This window comes from Chelonus insularis, unplaced genomic scaffold (genome assembly GCF_013357705.1).
Source record: "Chelonus insularis isolate UGA/USDA-ARS -01 unplaced genomic scaffold, ASM1335770v1 contig_94_pilon, whole genome shotgun sequence".
Classification (NCBI taxonomy): domain Eukaryota; kingdom Metazoa; phylum Arthropoda; class Insecta; order Hymenoptera; family Braconidae; genus Chelonus; species Chelonus insularis.
Window position 1 is genome coordinate 467584 of NW_023276783.1, and position 21011 is coordinate 488594.

General features: G+C 29.2%; 2 protein-coding genes across 2 annotated transcripts; one reads left to right on the forward strand and one right to left on the reverse strand.

Annotated features, from left to right (window-relative positions):
* Nucleotides 1-10074: 10074 nt before the first annotated feature.
* Nucleotides 10075-16664, reverse strand: LOC118072697 (RNA-binding protein 25). The gene is made up of 12 exons (XM_035092764.1): nt 16492-16664; nt 16057-16199; nt 15538-15892; nt 15216-15410; nt 14995-15131; nt 12383-12576; nt 11680-12292; nt 11177-11594; nt 10873-11088; nt 10610-10788; nt 10375-10521; nt 10075-10294 (listed from the first exon to the last, which is right to left on the reverse strand). Exons 2-12 carry the CDS (start codon nt 16162-16164, stop codon nt 10202-10204), a joined length of 2655 nt encoding a protein of 884 aa, XP_034948655.1. The 5' UTR covers nt 16165-16199; nt 16492-16664; the 3' UTR covers nt 10075-10201.
* A 644-nt stretch (nt 16665-17308) lies between these two features.
* LOC118072856 (serine/threonine-protein kinase VRK1-like) lies at nt 17309-20655 on the forward strand. Its single transcript, XM_035092998.1, has 7 exons — nt 17309-17698; nt 17820-18032; nt 18125-18250; nt 18348-18785; nt 18869-19069; nt 19332-19794; nt 19874-20655. The coding sequence occupies exons 2-7, from the start codon at nt 17867-17869 to the stop codon at nt 20013-20015; spliced, it is 1536 nt and encodes a 511-aa protein (XP_034948889.1). The 5' UTR covers nt 17309-17698; nt 17820-17866; the 3' UTR covers nt 20016-20655.
* The last annotated feature ends 356 nt before the right edge of the window (nt 20656-21011 follow it).

Genomic DNA, 21011 nt, shown 5'->3' on the forward strand with positions numbered 1-21011 from the left:
TTCAACCATCAGGCCAAGAGAAAACCAACCAGTTAGAAGGCTTCAAGCAATGAACAACTAAGTAAAATTACCAACGACAAGTTGACCTAAAGAACCTTGTAATAGTTACCTCGTCAAACTGCCTAATCGACAATAACTCTGCTTTTAACGATTTATAACATTTTTACAAATTCAATTAAATTCTATTCAATATTCTCACCAGCCGTAAAATATATCAAAGTCGAAAATTCTAACGCCGTGAAAATTATCTTTTGGGGAATAACGGAAGGGAGATTATATATTAAGATTTTAGATTGATTTTTTTAACAATAAATAACTCTGATAAAAAGTTCTCTCGTGTAATTGATTTTTGAGAATATTATTATTATTGCAACACTTTGATTTAAATATTTTTGACTTGTATTTATTTTTTTTTTTTAAGACAAAAGCCTAAAAATAAATTTGATTATAAAAGATAGATAGTTTAAACTTTTTAGTAATGATTTTATCGATTTAAAATCATATTGTCGTATCAAGGTAATTTTTACAGAGTTTCATTAAAAAAAATTAGTAGGATTTTGTTTAACGAAGTAATTTATTTATAATACATAAAATTTTTACAACACTAGATAAATGTTTTTTATGTCGCAGATTGATGAATATTCGTAAAAAAATAATACCCTAAAAAATGGCAAGTGGTACCCCTTTCCATTTTTTTTGGCCAAAAAATAAAAGTTCTCCGATTTTCAAGTTTGACCACTCATTCTCTTCGTCTTGATGCGTAGAAATGCGGAATCGGGGCACCGCCCAAGAAAATTCACTTTAACACCCTTAAACAGGGGTTACACTAAATACAAATTATGGATTATCTTCCCCTTGACTTTAAACCCTCATAAGTCATGAACGGACAGTCCAATGATTGATTTTAAGGACGTTTTAGAAAGCTTAAAATCTGAGCTAAACATACATATCTATGAAAAATGTTGGAAAAATTCCTTTCACCCTTAAAATCGCTAAAATATAACAAAAAATCACATTTTTTTGGGAAGTTGCCAACTGTTTTGGCGATTTTGAGGGTGAAATAAATTTTTTAAAAGGTTTTCATGGACATGTGTCTTTAGCTAAGATTCTAAAGTTTCCAAATCCCTCCTTATAATCATTATTAGATGACTAATGTGAGAGTTATTGAAGTCCAGAGTTGATGTAAGGGTCAAAAATGATCTACCCTTTGTCTTTGGATCTTCACAACTCGTAGGAAAATTATCAGACGATGATTATAAGGAGGGATTTGGAAACTTTAGAATCTTAGCTAAAGATACATGTCCATGAAAACCTTTTAAAAAATTTATTTCACCCTCAAAATCGCCAAAACAGTTGGCAACTTCCCAAAAAAATGTGATTTTTTGTTATATTTTAGCGATTTTAAGGGTGAAAGGAATTTTTCCAACATTTTTCATAGATATGTATGTTTAGCTCAGATTTTAAGCTTTCTAAAACGTCCTTAAAATCAATCATTGGACTGTCCGTTCATGACTTATGAGGGTTTAAAGTCAAGGGGAAGATAATCCATAATTTGTATTTAGTGTAACCCCTTTTTAAGGGTGTTAAAGTGAATTTTTTCGGGCGGTGCCCCGATTCCGCATTTCTACGCATCAAGACGAAGAGAATGAGTGGTCAAACTTGAAAATCGGAGAACTTTTATTTTTTGGCCAAAAAAAATGGAAAGGGGTACCACTTGCCATTTTTTAGGGTCGAAAAATCAAAGTTGTCCGATTTTGATGTTCGAGGACTCATTCTCTTCGTCTTGATGCGTAGAAATGCGGAATCAGGTCAAACTTGTACAAATTTAATTATTTCACTCTTAAAGTGGGGTAAAACGGGAACTTGCTCCAATTTTAGCATAAACTATGCTTCAATGATGATTTTAACTATATCTATTTTTTACCTTTCATCGAGATCTTTCAAATGAGCCCTCGATCAACTCCGTAACATAATTAGCATAGAAGTTATGCTCATTTTCATATTTTACAGTTTTTCGCCAATACATCATTATTTCCTTAATTTCATTTTAGAAAAATTTTCTCATACGGGTAGTCATGATCGAGATAGTCTACAATGCTCAGAAGGATATATTTCGAGTGTGGATCTTCTGGTTCACGTCTATTACTTTTATGGAAGGTCACGTAATCCAGTAAGAAAAAGTCTCGGTTGATAATTTTTGCTTCAGAGAATCAATTATATTTTCGTTAAAATTTTATGCATTTTTATTCAATTTTATTTTCTTTGTAAGGTTGAAAAAATTAATTAAAGAGTACAGAAAAGAAGTATTTTGAGTAAAATTAAAAAAAAAAAATTTATTAAAAATCAATAATCTGTCTGCAACGTTTATAACTCAGTGCAGAAAAATCTTTAAAATTTCAAATACCGAAAGTTCACTTCTCATGAGTTTTGTGTAAACTTTACTATTCTTTATGTATTATTAAATATGTATAGAAAATCAATACATTCACTTCAAAAGAATGAAAAATATTTTCTATAAATAATTTATCCTTTTTGTCATGAATATTTACGACAATTATAAATATCAATTCTAGTTTCACTCAAAGTTAAATTACTGTAAAGTAATCCTTGGAGAAGATACTAATTATCTCAATTACTGTTAACAGATCCTAATTCTACTTCAATCAATTTCCAATAAAAAACCAATTTTACAGAATTTAACATCGACATCTCTTGGATACAATGAAACTAGTATCTCACTCAATACTATACCACAATATTAATTGTCTATTAGATAAAGTATTCCTCTTATAAAAGCACAAAAATCACAAACACGTACAGATAAAAAATAATTTTAACATTCATATCTGAGAAATTACATCAAGAAAAAATACAACATAGCAACTAATAAAAACAGAAAGATAATTATAAGCCTTACAAACATTACAAACAGTGTAAATAATTCTTTATCTTTTCAAAATGGTATTAAACTCAGCATTATTAAAATTAATATAGTTTGATTCTCAAAGAATTTCAATAATGAATCAAAATAAATTTAGGTCAAAATAAATTCAAACTAAAAAATGAATGCTTTCGTGTCACATTTTTATTTCTCATGTCTAATTATAATTACTCATGAGATAATATTTATAAATAATATTTCCTGAACAGGAATAGTAGACAATTGGGTCATAATTGGGCCAACATCAACCATCAAATAGTGGTATCATCCAGTTTATCCATGACCCAACAGTGTCCTACTTGGGTATCCACAATTTGTCAATATTTTTACAATATTTATAGAAAGAAAAAAAGCTTTAATAATTATCTTGTGTTTCTCAATGAAATGATTAAAAAAAAAGAGAAAACATCACTGCAAATTTCAACTTTTAAAGATATTTATTTTTATACACGACAAGTGTTTAAAAAACTAAATTAAATGAATTATCAATGAGTTTCTCTTACTGAGAAAATCAATTGCTCTACCATTCAGGGCTTTGAGCCAATAATTATACTTTCGAAATAAACAAAATAGCAAATATAAAATTTATTGACATTGACATTGCCAAGCTAGGGGTAAAATGAATTTTCTAAAAATGAAAAAAATGAGGAATAGATGAAATAGAAAGCGAAAGTACACTTGTGTGTACTGCAAAAGCGGATGTTATAAATCACGTTTCTTACGAGCAAGTGCAACGATTTACGGAGTACATCCGGTCGATTATTCGTGTTGTCTGACCAAAGGGTCAAAAGGGGAACGGTTGGACGAGTATGAGTGTGTCACAAGTATATCCGTACAAACCATGTGCATAATTTACAACTGTATTCTACAACTATTCCCCGATATATATCCATACCTATTTGTATTCGATATTACGAACACATAGATTGCCCAGGATATCACACAGCTATTTCCGTTGGGATATCGTATCCGTCACTACGACTATCGCTTCAGTAAATGGTGATTTAGAATTGTTTTTTTTTATCCAATATTTAATACCATAAATAAAATTATATCAAAAAAAAAAAAATTTTATTTAATGATAAAAAAATATCAAACTTAAATACTTATTTATATTAAAGAAAAATTTATTTTAACAAAAATTAAATGTTTTGTACCATTTTGTAAATGATTGAATTTATTGTAAATTTTTTTGCATGAGTGAACGTCCAAACATTGATATTTGTCTCACGACATTCAAAAAATATTTGTCTAATTTTTTATGATTGTCATGTTGTAAATAAACTGATAGTGTCATAAATTTGACAGAGTAATATTAATGGATGGATTCATCATCTGTGTCTTCGCTTAGATGCATCTACCGTACACTTATATTCACACATACATTTATTTCAATTCAAAATGTACACGAGGAGACTTGTTGAGGCATACATCAGACTCATCTCAACTCTTATATTTTTCCCATAGGTATCTATCTCATACTGTTTACTTTAATCGTTTTCCTTTTCTTCTGTAAGACTTTTTTTTATGTAAAATTCTTCTACAAATGTTTAAAAATTTTTTTGAAATTAAAAAAAATATAGCAATAAGTAGAAACATTCCTATTTAAAAAGTGAGAACTCGTAAAAGGACTGATAAGTTTTAAAAATGACTTGGAGTGTTTTAAGGGAAATTCGAGGGAGTTTAAAAGCCATTGAGACACCCTTTTTTTTCATTCAAAACGGTAAGAAAATAATGTACTCATATAGTGACCTTTCAAATGATTTTTACACCCTATTTTCGAATGTAGAAATCATATAAATTTTAGAGACAACTTCAATATAAATATCCATGAACTAATTAAATCAATTAAATATTTATTATTATTTTTTGTAAGTAACTGATATAGATATTTTAATTATTCCTTTAATTCATCAAAATAATATTAATATCAAGGAGAAAAAAATTAAATTAGACAGACTTATAATTCGTACTCTGTCTGACCAAAATCACATTATTCTCCTTGAAATAATTTTGTTCCTTTTTTTCAATAAAATAAATGTGAAAGGATCTCATGAGATAATTGTTGTTAATTTATTTAAAAATAAAATAAAATATTGAATTTCTTATTGTTTTATTTAACTAATGAATGATATGATAGAAATTAAAAATACCAGTCAAACAACAATTCCATTAGACAGCGATAAACTCAAAAAAAAAATCAAGAAATAGTTCATAAAACGAAATTTACAATTGGCAATAAGACAGAAAGTGTTACGGATGACTTAAAGAAGGCTCGATACGACAGTAGAGAAACGTTAGGTCGGTAGAATGATAGGTAAAGTAAAAAGAGCTCTTGGCGATGTTATTGCTCAGACGAGAGAGTAGGGCGATGTCGTAGTCCAAGTTGCACAGGATATATACGTAAGGGTAAGCCATAGAAGTAACACGCACGCTCTTGGGTACCCTCGTCCAATCTCCTTTATGTCTTACCAGTTTCTCAAACTGCTTTTGCCGTGTCAATCGATTTTGCGCGACACTCCGATCCGTTATCTTCTCTGTTATATACCTTATTCCAGAGATCTTTTTTCATCTTCCAAGTACTTTTTATGTCTAAGTCTCTGTCCTGTCACTCGTCTTAGTCATATGCCAATCATAGATTTTTTTAAATCTTATTATTTTTTTGATGACATTTTCAGTCCAATTCACTACTTTACTAACTATTCAGCTTACGATAATTTTTTTTTTTTATTCATTTCCTTGAAAAATTAATGTTTAATTATAAAGTAAACCTCAATTTTAATGAAAATGACACACTTTCTACTTATCAAGATAAAAATTTTTAGACAAAGAAACTTGAGCTTTCAAAGACGAATATTATGCTAGAATAAATCATTAAAAATTCTAGCATTACTTTGGGAATGTTTTTTTTGAGTGTAAATTTTTTTATTTTGAGGTGTTAATCTTTTTGGTAAATATGACAGGATGTTTTTAGTAATTTAATAACATTTATTTCTTTCTTTAATAAGACTGTAAATGAATTATATGAAGTGAAAAAAAAAATATAGGTAAAACTTTTGGAAAAAAAATTACAGACGGTCTGTCATTTATAAAAGCCAAGACATAAGTAATATATGAAATTCTGTGTTGTCGTTCTCGCTTGCTCTTGATATCCCCAAGGAGCAATTCAATCTTTGCAACTGTCTTTCTAGGGTCCATCAATGTTTTCTTTGAAAAAAGTCACGAAATAAAATCTTGACTATCACTATAAGAATTTCCCACCAACATATTCTAGTATCATCCAATTGTTTTTCGTCTTTTTCATCTGTATTATCATCTTGATTTTACCCGGAATTCAACTTTACCCCAAACTTTTATTATTTTTTTTATTTCTTCTTTTTCGCGAATAATTGACTCACTAGCAATCGCTGCGAGTACCGCCTCAGTCCAAGTCGACTTGTCGAGACGAAGAAAAACAGTAACGCAGAGGGACAATTTCAACAATTTGGACGTGGTCAGAAAGCCGAGTCAGTTGCTGTTGAAATTCACAAACTGCTGAGAATCTGAACGAATAGTTAGAAGTAATGTGAGGACACGAAAAGGGCGGTGTGCCTATCTGTTCATCGTACTTGAACTTATACACCCCTTCAACTTATATGCTAATTTTATCATCAGTGACATTTTTTTAAATAGTCATGAATTATTATTTTTTTTTTACTCATTTATTTATTTTCAACTATACCTTGTATTTAACTTTTGCTAATTTACTACTGAAGAACAACTAGGCCATCTCATTTAAATTAATTTTCATTTTTTAATTCAATACTAAAAAATTTATTTCAGAAACTATTCATCCTAAATATACTTCAACACTCAGATAATTTTAGTTGTGAAATTTTACTATTTAATTTATAACTTTTAAATTTGATAGAATTTATAATAATAAAAAAGGTATATTTTATATTGTATAAGAATCGTATAAATAATATGACAAAAATTTAATAATCAAATGTAATATATATATATTGAAACCAGAGTTGTAGAATTAGAAATTTTTATTTATTCATTTTTTTAGGAAATTATTCAAATTAATTATCTTTTCTTAAAAATCTAATACTCTAACAATAGCAAATTATTCAATTACTGTTAAAAATATTTTCACTGAAATAAAACTTCATAAAAAAACAATCCAACATTTTTTTACCTCACCATGTTATCTAATAAATGAACTCATTAATTTAATTGCAGCATAAAATAATAGCTAGAGTTACGGTTAAAATTAGAGTTCTAGTATATAATGTTATTTATATTTTTTTCATTAAATATTTTTCTCTAAAGTAGTCAATCAAAATGAAGTAAATCTTCCAAACTGAGCTAGAAAAAAAAAAATAATTTTGATACCCATAAGTTTATAAGAAAACTCAATGTGACAAACAATGTCAATAAGACTGTTATAAAAGTGGTCAAATGATGACACTGTCTCTTAAAAAAAATGAAAACATGAATCGAAGAACAGAAAAAAGTAAGAAGTAAAAGCGGTGGTTTTACTAATATTGCTAAGTGCATCGTCAGCCGCTTGGCACACCACGGCTATGATACTATGCACCTAGAGCTCGTCTCTCCAATTCCTTCAACCCTTTTTACCAAGCTCTTTTGCAACTATTTCTCCCATTTTCAACCACCAACACCCTGTCATTGTGATTACTTTTCGTTTTTTATCCTTCTTCACTATTGCAAAAAATTCCAAAACCATCCAGAGTTGAAAAAAATATGGCATATTTTTTCATATGGAAATACTTAAATTTTTATTCACCTAAAAAAAAAAGTATGCTGTAAATAATGTTATTATTAGCAATAAAAATTGGATTCATTAAAATATCTTTTAATAATAATTTAATGTAATATAAATGTTGCAGAAGGATTACTTGAAGATATTCAAGAGTATTCATTCAGATCTATGAATGCTTGTATATAGGCGAGGTCACAGACTTGGTATTTAAGGATTACAGAATTTAGCATAATATTAGCAAGTAGAAGATACAACGAAGCATGGAAAGGTAACGAATATTATTCATGGATTACCTCACTTGTCTCAGTCTTCTCGATCCCTCACTAAAAGAGCTTCCATTAGAATAATTGCTTCTTCATCTTCGCGTTTCTGCTGTTCCACTGCATTCTCTCGTGGAAAATAAACTTTCTCTAGTGCGTGAATGAAACAGCAATAATAGATCTTACAAATGTCACTTATTCTAACTGTTATTACTATCATCTCTCAATAGTAACAACATTTTCATTTATGAACAAATCCATCTTTTCAACTATTAGGATAATCATCATTTCTACTCCATTATTATTCATTGTACTTGACAAGTTATGATGGATTGATTGATATTATTCGCATAATTTATGTATCGAATAACTAATTATATTTACTTAAATTTCACAAATAATAAAATTTTATTAATAAACAAAAATGTTAATACAGAAAATATCAACTATTTTTATTTTAATAAAAAAGCTATTATTGTCTATAAGTTCTTTTAACATGGAAAAAAAAATTATCTATTTTATTACAATTATCTATTATCTAATAGTGAATGTTATGGGTGTTATATTTAAAGCTTGTCGTTTTTGTAAATAAAACTTTAAACTTCATATCAACCTATACTGGATGCTTTGAAGAAACATTATTTGTATGTTCGTACGTACAATACAAACTTAAACCTCTTGCAGATCAAGAAAAGAAATATTACTTCAAGTCAGGGTTTTTCTTCTGACAAATGTTTCTTTGCATTTCTAGCCATGCAATCACAAACAGAGTGAGTGCATAATATTTGATAAAATAATATTTGCCTACGCTGATATTTCTTTTGACATTTGATCAAAAAATAATATTCAATATTATGATAATGTCATGGTGAAAATTATCACAGTAATTCATCATTTATTTTTAAAAAATGATAAAACTATTAAAAAAAATTCACGAACGTTTTCTCAATTCATTTTAGAATAAAATAGCTATTAAATTAATGGCGTTAATTGACGTTATTTAATAAAACTATTGAGGTAATTTGAATGTTGTAATTCAATTTAGCATAATAAAATAAAATAATAAAGCTTTTGAAAATTAACTCCATTAATAACTAATTGCTTGTAAAACGATAAAAATAAAATTGTAGCTCTTTTGTATATTAAAATATGAAAGTGGTAAGTCTGCTATTGCAAACAAGTATAACTAGCTTATTTCACGTCTATCAGCATAAAATAGAATTTTCATGTTGCGACAAGGTTATTCATTTACAGTATTCTCTTGTTACCTTATTTTATCGTTATTCTCCTAGAAACTTCTATAGAAGTGAATAAAGAAATTACAATGTCGATAGTAAATAAAGTCTTTTTACCTTAAGTATCTGCATCTTCTGGTGTCGCTCATAGCATTTATAGTCACAAAGCATTTCTTTTCCGATTCTATCTTCTGCTCTCTTTTATCCATCACGCTTTCTTCAAAGACACGAACGTGATCCGAATACAACAATCATCATGGATTCGATTCTGTATTTTTTCCCGATACTTACCATTTCAAATGAACGAGCAGGTTATTGTTTTTTACGTCTCTTGACACGTATCCCGTTACACCCATTTTCGTATGCGACAATCTACTACAAAGGATCAACATCATAAGTATTATTCGTCGTTAAGTGTATAAAAGCTTTCTGAGTGTTTAATAGATCCTTGGTCTGTACGAACGTTATTGTCGGCAACGAGCTCTTTTGCAACAGAATGCATCAAGCACCACCACTGCACTTTTTCTCATACCCTTTGTCGGTATGAATTTATTTTCAACCTTTTATTTCACTGTTCAATTTTACATTTCACACTCTCACTAATGATATAGGTAATTAACCGAACATTGAGAAAAAAATCAGTCCATAACTCAATTTGTATTTTTGGTAAAGCGTAAACAATGTTGCAAATCATTTATATTTTCGTCAATTTTGTTAAATCAAAAAAACTTTGTAAAATGACTCTTCTGTTGTTCCTTTATGTTTTTTTTTTATACACAATTACATTCTCATTAGAAATAACTAATGAATTATATTCATCATTGATGTATCACTGGCTTATTAATTGATTATTGAATTTTCAATAAAAGATGTATGTAATTCGTATTTACTCTATGTATAATCTAAACAATACATCGTACCAGAAAAAATTCATTTATTATAAATTGTAACTTATCTGCATTCTCTTTTTTATTCGTTCACTTATTTAATTCATGATTCATTTAACTAAACCCATTTTTTTCGCTTCCACTTCATATATTAATAACCTCCACATTTTCACAACAAATACTTCTGCTTCTTCATCCAATACCTAATCATAAAAAAATAAATAATAATTGTTTATCTTCAAATTTTGAATCATGATAATCAACCGACTTGATGTTAACTTACCATTTGTACATCATCGAGAATACCCTGTGGTGAGCTACCAGCCATTACTTTGCTGCAAATAAAATCCACTAATGTTGGCTCAGGTTCTCCAATGTATTCGATTATTTTTTTATTGATCCACGGTCGTATTCTTTTCTCCATAAGAGCCTGAATAAAAATTCAATCAATTAATTATTTCACTTAATTCAATACCATTAATCCAAACGATTAAATTTAGTTTCTTATCGTAACTCACATTGTCTATTACTGCCCAATCAAGTTGATAACCAAACAAAGCAGTTTTATCCGTAGGTATTTTGTCTATAAGTGATTTTATATGCTTTCGTTTTTCCTCTTGACTCTTTGTACTTTCTTCTTTACCTACTGCATTAATTGTATCTCCAGTACCTTTTTTCTTCTTTTCATCGCCGTAATCTAATAAAAATAGGTATATAAATTAAATTCATTCAAAGATAAGTACACATTTAGTACAATTTATTGATTAAATTTATTTCTTACCTAATGGAACGAGTTTACGTTTTTTCATATTATTGGCTGCATCATCATCGTCATCATTATTAAAGACATCTTTAACATCCATACGACTTTTTTTCTTTACTTGTCCTGTTTGTTGAGAATTAAGACCTGTATTTGGACTAGCGGGAGTTTTATTACCAACTAGATGGTCTGAATTTCGGTTACCACCACCTCCCATGGCAAATGGTACAAAATTACCTGAAATTAGTAATTAAATAATTACATGAAAAACCAACTGATTTAATAAAAACTAATTTTCATATTTGTTATAAAAATGATAACTCACTACCACTAGTTTTCTCCGGTTCACTAACTAATGACATTCGTGAATCTTCATCTTGAGTTGGAAGTGATTGTGCTGGTGTAGAGGCATTTTGAATAGACGGTGAGGAAGTATGTTTATCTTTCAAACTATCTCGTGTCTCATCGACAGACCCACTCATGCTCTCGGAATCACGATGATGATTTTGATGATGACGGTGATGCCGCCGATGATGATGATGATGTCTGGGTGGTGTTCGTGATGGTTCTGGTTGTGGTGGTGCATCTTCAAATTGCACATCGTCATCACTATCACTCTCTATAGGTTCAGTTTCAATAGGTGGCATTTGAACTATCTTTTCTTTTTCAATTTTTTCGTCTTCTTCATCAATAATCGTAATTATTGGTTTAGGTTTATATTGCTCCTCACGTTCAGCTTTCAGCTAAAAAATAAATCCATTAATTAATCAACTCAATTAACTAACTATATTTAACTTTGCAACATTTAATTAAAAAAGAAATACATACTCGTTCAAACTCTGCAGCTGGATCTGGATGAGAAGCATCCGCATAAAGTTTGTCACGTAAACGCTGAAGTTCTTGACGCTCAGCACATCGATCTCTAGAATCAGCTTCAGCTTCTATTGCTCGTTCTTCAAGTCGTCGAGACAATTCTTTACCCTTGTAATACTTGGCATCATCTCGATCATCATCATAATCTTCTAAAAATTCTTTCAAACGTGTAGCTTCTTTTTCTCGAGCTTCCCGCTTTGCTCTCTTCTTTTCAAGTTCTTTTTCGTATTCCTTTTGCTTCCGACGTTCCCTAATTTCCCAAGCTCTTAATCGTTCTTGATAAGCAGCTTCCTTTTCTCTTGCTCTTCTTTCATTTTTCTTCCGTTCTTTAGCTTCCTCTTCTTCTTCCCGTTCACGCATTATCTCTCGTTCAGTTTTTCTAGCTTCTTCTCTTTCCCGTTCTCGCTCTCGTTCACGTTCTCTTTCTCTATCACGTTCACGATCACGTTCTCTCTCACGTTCTCGTTCCCTTTCTCGATCTCTCTCACGATCTCGTTCTCTTTCACGCTCCCTATCTCGATCCCGATCATTTCTCGATCTATCACGATCTCTATCACGTTCTTTCGATCTGTTAAAAAAAGAAGATATTTATGACTTACATGATGTATAATTCTTTTAACAATTCGGTAAACTACTGTTAATAAGAATAATAAATCACCTTGATTTCGACCTTCGTTTGTCTCTCCTATCGCTGTGACCTTTATGGGACATAGGGCTGCCAAAATCACCATCTTGATCATCTCTTATATCATCATCTCTCCTATCCTTTCTTTCTCTTTCCCGTTTTTCACGTTCTTCCTTTTCAACAGCTTCCTTTTTACGTTTAACCTGCGCCTTTTCCTCCTCTTGTTTCTAAAAAAATACAATAAAATAGCCCAATTTTAATTCACATTAGTTTTGAAGATAATTTAAATTCATTAAAACAAAAAATATAAAATTAGATAATAACCAAAAGTTAATTAAGGTAAAAATTAATGGATAAAAAAAAATATTTATATTCTTATGAATATTAGCAATCGTAGAATCGATTTTTTTCATATTTAATTTGAAATAAATTGAAAATAGATATGCATATGAAAAAATTAATAGAATTCTTTAAAATAATTTTTGATAATATTAATAATGATATATCATGAAAAGTAAAAATTTAACGTTATACGTTAGAAAAAATAAATTAATGAATGATATATAAACGATTGCTGTACATAATTATTGTGATAGTTGTCTGTTTTGTTGAAGTTATACTCACTCCATAGGAGCATACTCCAGTAGATGCATCATACTTGTTATCTTGTTAACAAGTCAAAATACCTAAGTACAGGTACAAATTTTTGGAAATACTTAAATGAAATTCAACTCTTACGGTAAGATAGTAATGAACGCATCACGTAGGGACACCCAATGTACTTACAACATTGTAAATGTACCCATAGTTCAATATTATTGTTAAATAATGAAGTAATACGGTTTAATAATTTGATGTAATTTTAATAAAAATTGTTTAAGCGGTGATTGTATTTTAAAATATTATCAATATGCAATCATAATGAAATATTAATATTATGGATTATATTAATATTATTATTACTACTATTATTATTTTTATTATTATACCGGATAAACGAAGTGTAGACGTTCACTCACTGTGGCATTAACTCATTCCAATAGTTGTGTATCAGTCGAAATTGTTCCCTTCTCTTGTCGATCCAGCAAACTGTTAAATATTAAATGCACGATTGCTTTGCCCGTTTTTAATCATTCTTGTATCACGCATTTAAATATTAAATCTAAATCAAATAATTTATCTAAACAATGCATTACTATTTCCAATTTTATTTATAAACAAATTTCTAAAAATTAAGATAAATTTTATGATTTGCTTTAAAATCGAGATATTGTAATAGCAATGCATTGTTAGTTTTTTAATAGAACATTTATAGAATTAAGTGCTTCAAATCAAATGTATATATTAAAAGACATATTGAATATATAATGAATAAAATAAAAGAAAATATATAACTCATCAGTGTCCTCAGGGACTCAGGTAAGCCGAGTAGCACTAACAAAGAACTACAATAACCGGTATTATATCATGGTTGGTTGATGGTTGTGAATTTTACTCACGGTGTAAAGTCGACTTGGTCTATCAGTCAGTGTGGTGGTACCGGAGAATGGAGAAGATCACACCTAGGTACTACGTACATGTCTGATCGAGACGCTGACAGAAGCTGTTTACACAAAATAAACACAACAACTGAACAGTCTCCATAATCACATCAATGAATTTAGGCCGCTCAGTTCAGTCAAAATTTTTGATTATTTTAAATTTAGAATAAAATTAAATAAATAGAATGAAAATAATAACAAAAAAATCTGTTTCATATATACTAGTTAATTAGTTGAGTATTTAACACTCTTACTTGAATTAATTAAAAGTTATTAATATCAAAAATGAAGTTACAATTATCATAATTATTATATTAAGTTTGATTGAATGAATTTAACAAATATAGAAATAAATTTAGTTAGTAAATGTATGACGTTTAAAATTTTTTTGTTCAGTTTTTTGGTTGCATTAATCTCTGACTTACCAAAGAGGCTGGAGTCGCCTGCGAAAATATGAGAGATGTGCTGTAATTGACTCCCTTCAGAGCCAATGAGTGGGTGAATGGGTGGCCCCCACACACAGCATTCCTAGGCTTGTGCGTTTGCTGTGTGCGACGTAACGAACGCGGCCTGTTATTATAATTACAGCAACGAGTCACGGCTCTAATCGATCAGAGCTAACTTATCACACACGCATCTCACCATCAACCACTTATCATAACTAATTTATTATAACTCTATTCATTTGTTCTATATCTTATGTCACTATACTTTATATTATACCTTTGTCCATTTTGTTAAAACAAAAATTTATACTTCAAGCAGTAGCAGTTAATAGTGTCTACTGTTGAGAATAAATAATTTATAATCTTTAAGTTTTCGCAATCAATTTTTTTTTGTCAATGAGTGTATCATTTGACTAATAGACTTTTATTATTTTCCATCAATTGAATGAATAGTACGTAGACTGAATGTTTATGTGAAGTATTAAATAATTAAAAAATAACTCATTACAAATTATTTAAATATTTCAATGATAATATTGAAATTGGAATTTTATAAAGAAAAGCAAAAATCAGATGCACTCAGAAATAGGAATGATTGATTAAATAAGAAAACTACATTAAACGCGAATTTAAAAATGGTAAAAACAGTGATAATTACCTTCATAACTTCCCTGAACTTGCCAATTTCACGAGTGATTAAATCCCTCTTACTTTCCTCAATTTCGGCATCATCAAGGTTTAATGTTTTGTTGGTCAATTTTGATTGATGATCTTCTGTCGCTGACTTCCTTGCGTCTTGATTGAAAGATAATTTATTTATTAAAAAAGTGAAATTGTTATTCTCTTCAGTTAATATTTAAAAATGTAATTAAAACTTACCTGGGGCAGCTTGAGCAGTCTCTAAATCAGCTGCATGTTCCGATATGATTTGTGAAATTCGCGTTAATGCATCTTGATCAACAACTCGCATTCCTTCATCCATATAATCATCAAGATCATCACCATCCCCTCCTTCATTCGGGGTTTCATCTTGTAATGGTGATTGTCCACCTTTTAATTTCTTTCTTCTTTCAGCTAATAATATTTACAGAACAAAATAATTATTAATATAATATATAATTAATACAACTATTGAAAATAGACATTCTATTATGCTCAATAGTTCAAGACACATATTTTTTTATATTGAAGAATGAATTACCTTTAAATTGATCCAAAACAACTCTTGTTTTAGCATCAACTTTAACAACCAGTCGTTTTGTACCTATTTCCATATCATGGAGTAATCTTACAGCACGAAGACCAGCATCTGGTCCAGCATATTCACAAAATCCGAAAGCTTGTACTCTTTTCCATGATAAAACATGTCCACATGCACCAAGGATATGTCTAATCATAACATCTGGTGCACGATCCATTATATTACCAACGAAGACAGTAACCGGAGGACCAGATTCACGTTCTCTACGTTTTGGAGCTTCTGGTCGTGGTTGATTCCGTGTGTATCGAACTGCTGGTGCGGAAGTCTGCATTGCAGATACAGGTGTTGGAATCATCTAATTAAAAGTAGAGTGATAGCAAATAAAAGAAAATGATTATTAACTAAAATAAAGAAAAGAAATATAAAATGGAATAAAGAAAATAAAATTGAAGGAAAAAAGTAAACAAAGATATATAAAAGGTGAATAAATGTAATAAAATATTATGAATGAATACTCACATGTGGCATTGGCATGACACCTCCAATAATTGGAGGAGGTGCTCCAACCATATATGGCATTGGAGGCATACCCGGGATCCCCAGAGGTGGTTGTCCAGGATATGACATTATATCTTATATTTATTATTACTTGACGCTAAATACTATAACAGAGTTATCACAATAATTATGAATGACATTTTCTAACGCGTTCTCTATAACATAATTTGTTTATAATATATTGAATGTTAGACAATTTCACTTTTGTTATTAAAATAATTAATCAACTTGTAATAAAAATATCTACAAGTTTACAAGCAACTAAAGAGAAATGTAAATTAATTTTAGTGTTTATAATAAAAAAACTAATGCCAAGCCAAACTATGGTAATGGAGGTCGTTGTAACCTAACCATGAAAGACTCATTACAGGCACAAGAATGAATATATCTCTTTACCTTATGATGAAACTAATGGGTTATTAAACTTCAAACGGTACAAAATAAGTCATTTTTATACAATCACAGCTGTACTTAGACTAATTACTATTTAAATATTAATATACGAACGATGTGTAACACCACACTTTTTAGTGATATACTCGCAGCACACTGCTTTACTGAAGAGAAATTTATAAAACATAATATACTCAAAAAACATTAGCCAATTCGAATACTCTTTCAGTAACATCTCAATTGTGATTCGTTGATGAAAATAAGAGGTTATGCTAGGTCTATATTTTGATCAATCAAAATCGTTTAGTATTTCGCTCACAACGCCATCTCGTAGATGGAAAAATAACTAAAACTAAATTCTGGTGTCATTATTGGAGCCGGCATTTTTTTTATTGAATTAACAAACAATAAAAGACATAAATGTCTATCATTGTGAATTTTTAATAATATTTTTATCTATTTTCTGGTCTTTTTTCTATATTATTAAAGAAACATTATAGAAAAGTTGTAATTTGACACCTCCGGAGCATTAACAATAACCAGTCTAGACTGAAAACTCTAAATATTATTGAAACCTATTTCAATCAACTACTTTATATAATTATATCAATTATTCAACATTATGAACTATCAACATAAGGGGCAAGCATTCTGAAAAAAGTACTGTTATTAATTAAAACTAATCCTTTAAATAGTAATAAAGTTTATTTTTGTTGTTCAAACTGTTGCAAATGACCATTTTGAAAGGAATACACTACAACTCTATCTGGTGGTTAATGCTGACACTATTGAGTGAGTCACCGTGCCGGTTCAGCTGATTGTCTGAAGTCGAGAGAAAATAGCGTTCATGTCACTTTTCCTGTGTAAAATGGCAGTTTTATGTACTCCGAAAGAAATTCAGTACTCTGCATAACATTTGGGAGTGAAAGCTAGTAAATAAAAACAATTTTGTGATATAAAAACGGCTTAAACAAGTGATAAATTCAAAGTGGAATGAATTAACAATAAAAAGACAATATTAGTACATGAGTAAAAGTGTTGTTCGAATTGGTATAGTAATGTATTCGAATAGAACATGATATTTTAAATAGAATTAAATATCTTATTTTACTCCAAAAAGTATTACAATCATAAAATTAGTAACTCTAATTCGTAGAAATCACTACAACTGCATAAAAGTAACTGCAGTTTATTAATTGTGTTTATATAGGTAACTTAATTACTCATTTAAATTCGCCATAGGCAGTTGAGATTTTTGCAAGTGCTCACTAATTTAAAAATTTTTTCTAGTCATAAAATCAAAATAATTATATTTTTATTATGAATTTTAGGAATCATCAATCTATGTATATTTATGTATTATAATAAAATGTAAATTATGCCTCCTCGACGCGCAGAAGAGTGTCCTCTAAAACGAGTAGCTGCTCCAGGGTGTCGTTTACCTGCTCGTTTACCTCCTGGTGAAATATTAACTGATATTACTCAAAAAGAATGGAAATTGGGTCCAAGACTGGGATGTGGTGGCTTTGGAGATATTTATTTAGGTACTTAAATAATTTACTTTCACTTTATTATTATTTCTCATGTACTTTTAATTATTTTGCTAAAATATTATTAATAAATATTATATTTTTAGCTTCAGACGATATTCATAAGACTGTTGGACAAGATGCCAAATATGTCATAAAAATTGAACCTCATCACAATGGCCCTTTGTTTGTGGAGATGAATTTCTATATCAGAGTTGCTCGTAAACATATGAGTAAGTATCCTATGTTATATATATTATTTATAGTTAATTAAAGAAGTAATATCATCGTTATAAATCATATTAATAACTTGGCATCCTTTTCTTTCAGTTGAAGACTACTGCAACTCTCGAAAAATCAATAAAATAGGAATACCCACTTATGAAGGCTCTGGATCTCATGTGTGGAAAGGAGAAAGATTCAGATTTCTCGTGATTCCTCGTTACGGAATCGATGTAGGGAAACTTTTTTTGTCTAGTGGAAGAAAACTTCCGACAAAATTTGTTAACCATGTGGCGGTTCAAATGCTAGATGCATTAGAATATATACATAGTCATGGATATGCTCATGCTGATGTTAAAGGATCAAATATTTTATTAGATGCTAATAGTCAACAAATTTCAGAACATACGCAAATTTATTTATTAGATTATGGTCTTGCTTATCGATTTAAAACGACAGCAGGTATTCATAAGCCATTTGTTCATGATGAAAGAAGAGCACATGAAGGAACTCTTGAATTTACTTCTCGTGATGCTCATCATGGAAGTAAGTATTTATCATGCATTTGAGAAAAATATGTCTTTTTTTTTTTAGAAAATAAATATTAAGATATACTTATAATTTTTCAGCACATTCGAGAAGAGGTGATATGGAAACTTTAGGTTACAATATTTTACAATGGTTATGTGGGCGATTACCTTGGGAAAAAGAAGACGGAGGAATGCGAGCATCTATTGATCCTAACGAAATTCATGCTCAGAAAGAGCTATTGCTAGCTGATATTCCACTATTTATGAAAAAATGTTTTCCACAAAAACAGAAACCACCTGGTAAGTAATTATATTTATTTACTTGTCCAATAAAAATATAAAAAATATAAGATGAAAAAAAAATAACAAATCAAACACAAATAAAAAGTTTTTCGTTCATAAGAAATAATAAATATAATGCTCTACTTTTATTTAAATTATTACGGACAGTCTAGTTAACTTAGAAATCGCATTAAATAACGGTATTTTGATTGTCATAACATAAAACTCTAATTATTATATACTTAATATTAAAATTGTATTTTTGTTCATTATCTTTCAGCTTCCATCGAATCTTATATGAAATACATTGCAACACTAGACTTTGAAGCTAAACCAAACTATTCGTATCTTCGAAATTTATTTCGTCAAGGCGGTAGACTTGGAAGAAATAGCTCACAATTATCACGCTGCAAAAGAGTTTCAGATGAAAATATTCCATGTGACAAACCTGTGAAAATTCCATACCTGAGAGAGAGAAGACCCTGCAAACCAGTTAATGGAGAAGGACGAATCACTAGAAATACACAAACTCTAGCAGATGTAGAAAAATTTAGCTGGGAAGAAGTATTAGCAACTCATCCAGATAAGCTGGCTAAAGTCAATGTTCCATCTATGAACTCTCCCCTTACTCCACCACCATCACCTCCTCCACCTTCTTTACCAACTTATGCGATGCTTCATGTTTTGAAACGAATGAAGAATCGCCAGTCTGGAACATTGAAGCATAGAATAAAGTCATTTGAGTAAGTTGGATAAAAACTATAAATATTAATTTAATAATAAATTAAATTAATACCATCATTAATCGTTCTGTTTTTATAGTAGTGACCTAAAAGTCAAGTGGATGACTCCAGCGATGGAAGAAGTGGCACAATTAAAAAGAAATAAACAATTATTGACTAAAGCTGTTAATCAATCAGCACGTTTGACACGTTCACGTATAGTATTAAGGAAACGTAAGTGATTGGCATAATTGTTGGTCTGATATAAAATTAGTCAAGCGAAATGAACAATTGTTAACAGTTACATAAATTATTGGTACGATGAGAAAAATACTCAAAATTAAAATAAATTTTGTAAGGTAAGAAAAAATATGAACTGAATAATTCAATAAAAATGAATCTATTAATCTGATTGAATCATAATCATTGTAATAATCATTATTATAACACGTTTGAAACGAACCATGTACATTTAATTTTAGTCATGAGTTTATTATAATCATGTAGTATTGCTAGAAATAATTATAAACATGAATATAGGCATATTTCTAGTTAAGTTAAGAATTATAAATTGTATAAAATTAATTTTTATTGTTGTTAAGTATGATTGAGACAATAGTCTCGCCAATTTCTACAAGACTGTATTATTATTTTCATCTATCATTCTACTGATATGTATATATTGGTATGCAAGTTCATCATTTTTTAAGCAAAACAACTGCTTATTATATCATAAATTTTATATTCAGTAATTAGTTATAAATTCGATGAGAGGACATAAGCTTTTTTCTTCCGTTAATTATTTGAATATATATAGTGAATAATTAAGCAAAATATATCTTGCTAGTATAAAGAAATAAATCTATTAATAATATACAATAATCAAAGTCACAATTAATCAGTTAATAATCTTGATAAATTTTTTATGAACAATCGAATTTAATAATTTTATTAATTATTTTTGTTACTTTTTTACAGAATGTTTTTTCTTTTGTTATATAACAAGAATGTAAACAATAGAATTGTAAAAATATTAATTTCAGAATTTTATAAGATATATTATATTTGAATATTCAATATGTTTTTCAAGTGTCAATTAGCTGTAATTAATTAGAATCTATAACAAACAACTTTCAATCAATCCATATTCAACTTAGAATTTCAAAGTACATATAAAAATACATTGCTATTGTCGACATATACACTCATTCGATCATTGTGTATGTTAAATAAAATAA

What these genes read in the sequence shown, in the direction of transcription:
- LOC118072697 (XM_035092764.1), bottom strand. Translation starts at nt 16,164, where the DNA reads ATGTCATATCCTGGACAACCACCTCTGGGGATCCCGGGTATGCCTCCA. An exon ending in GTGTCATGCCAATGCCACAT is followed by an intron (nt 15,893 to 16,056) that starts GTGAGTATTCAT and finishes ACTTTTAATTAG; the next exon opens with ATGATTCCAACACCTGTATC. An exon ending in CAGCTGCAGAGTTTGAACGA is followed by an intron (nt 11,595 to 11,679) that starts GTATGTATTTCT and finishes TTTATTTTTTAG; the next exon opens with CTGAAAGCTGAACGTGAGGA.
- LOC118072856 (XM_035092998.1), top strand. Translation starts at nt 17,867, where the DNA reads ATGCCTCCTCGACGCGCAGAAGAGTGTCCTCTAAAACGAGTAGCTGCT. An exon ending in CTTTGGAGATATTTATTTAG is followed by an intron (nt 18,033 to 18,124) that starts GTACTTAAATAA and finishes TTATATTTTTAG; the next exon opens with CTTCAGACGATATTCATAAG. An exon ending in CATAGAATAAAGTCATTTGA is followed by an intron (nt 19,795 to 19,873) that starts GTAAGTTGGATA and finishes CTGTTTTTATAG; the next exon opens with TAGTGACCTAAAAGTCAAGT.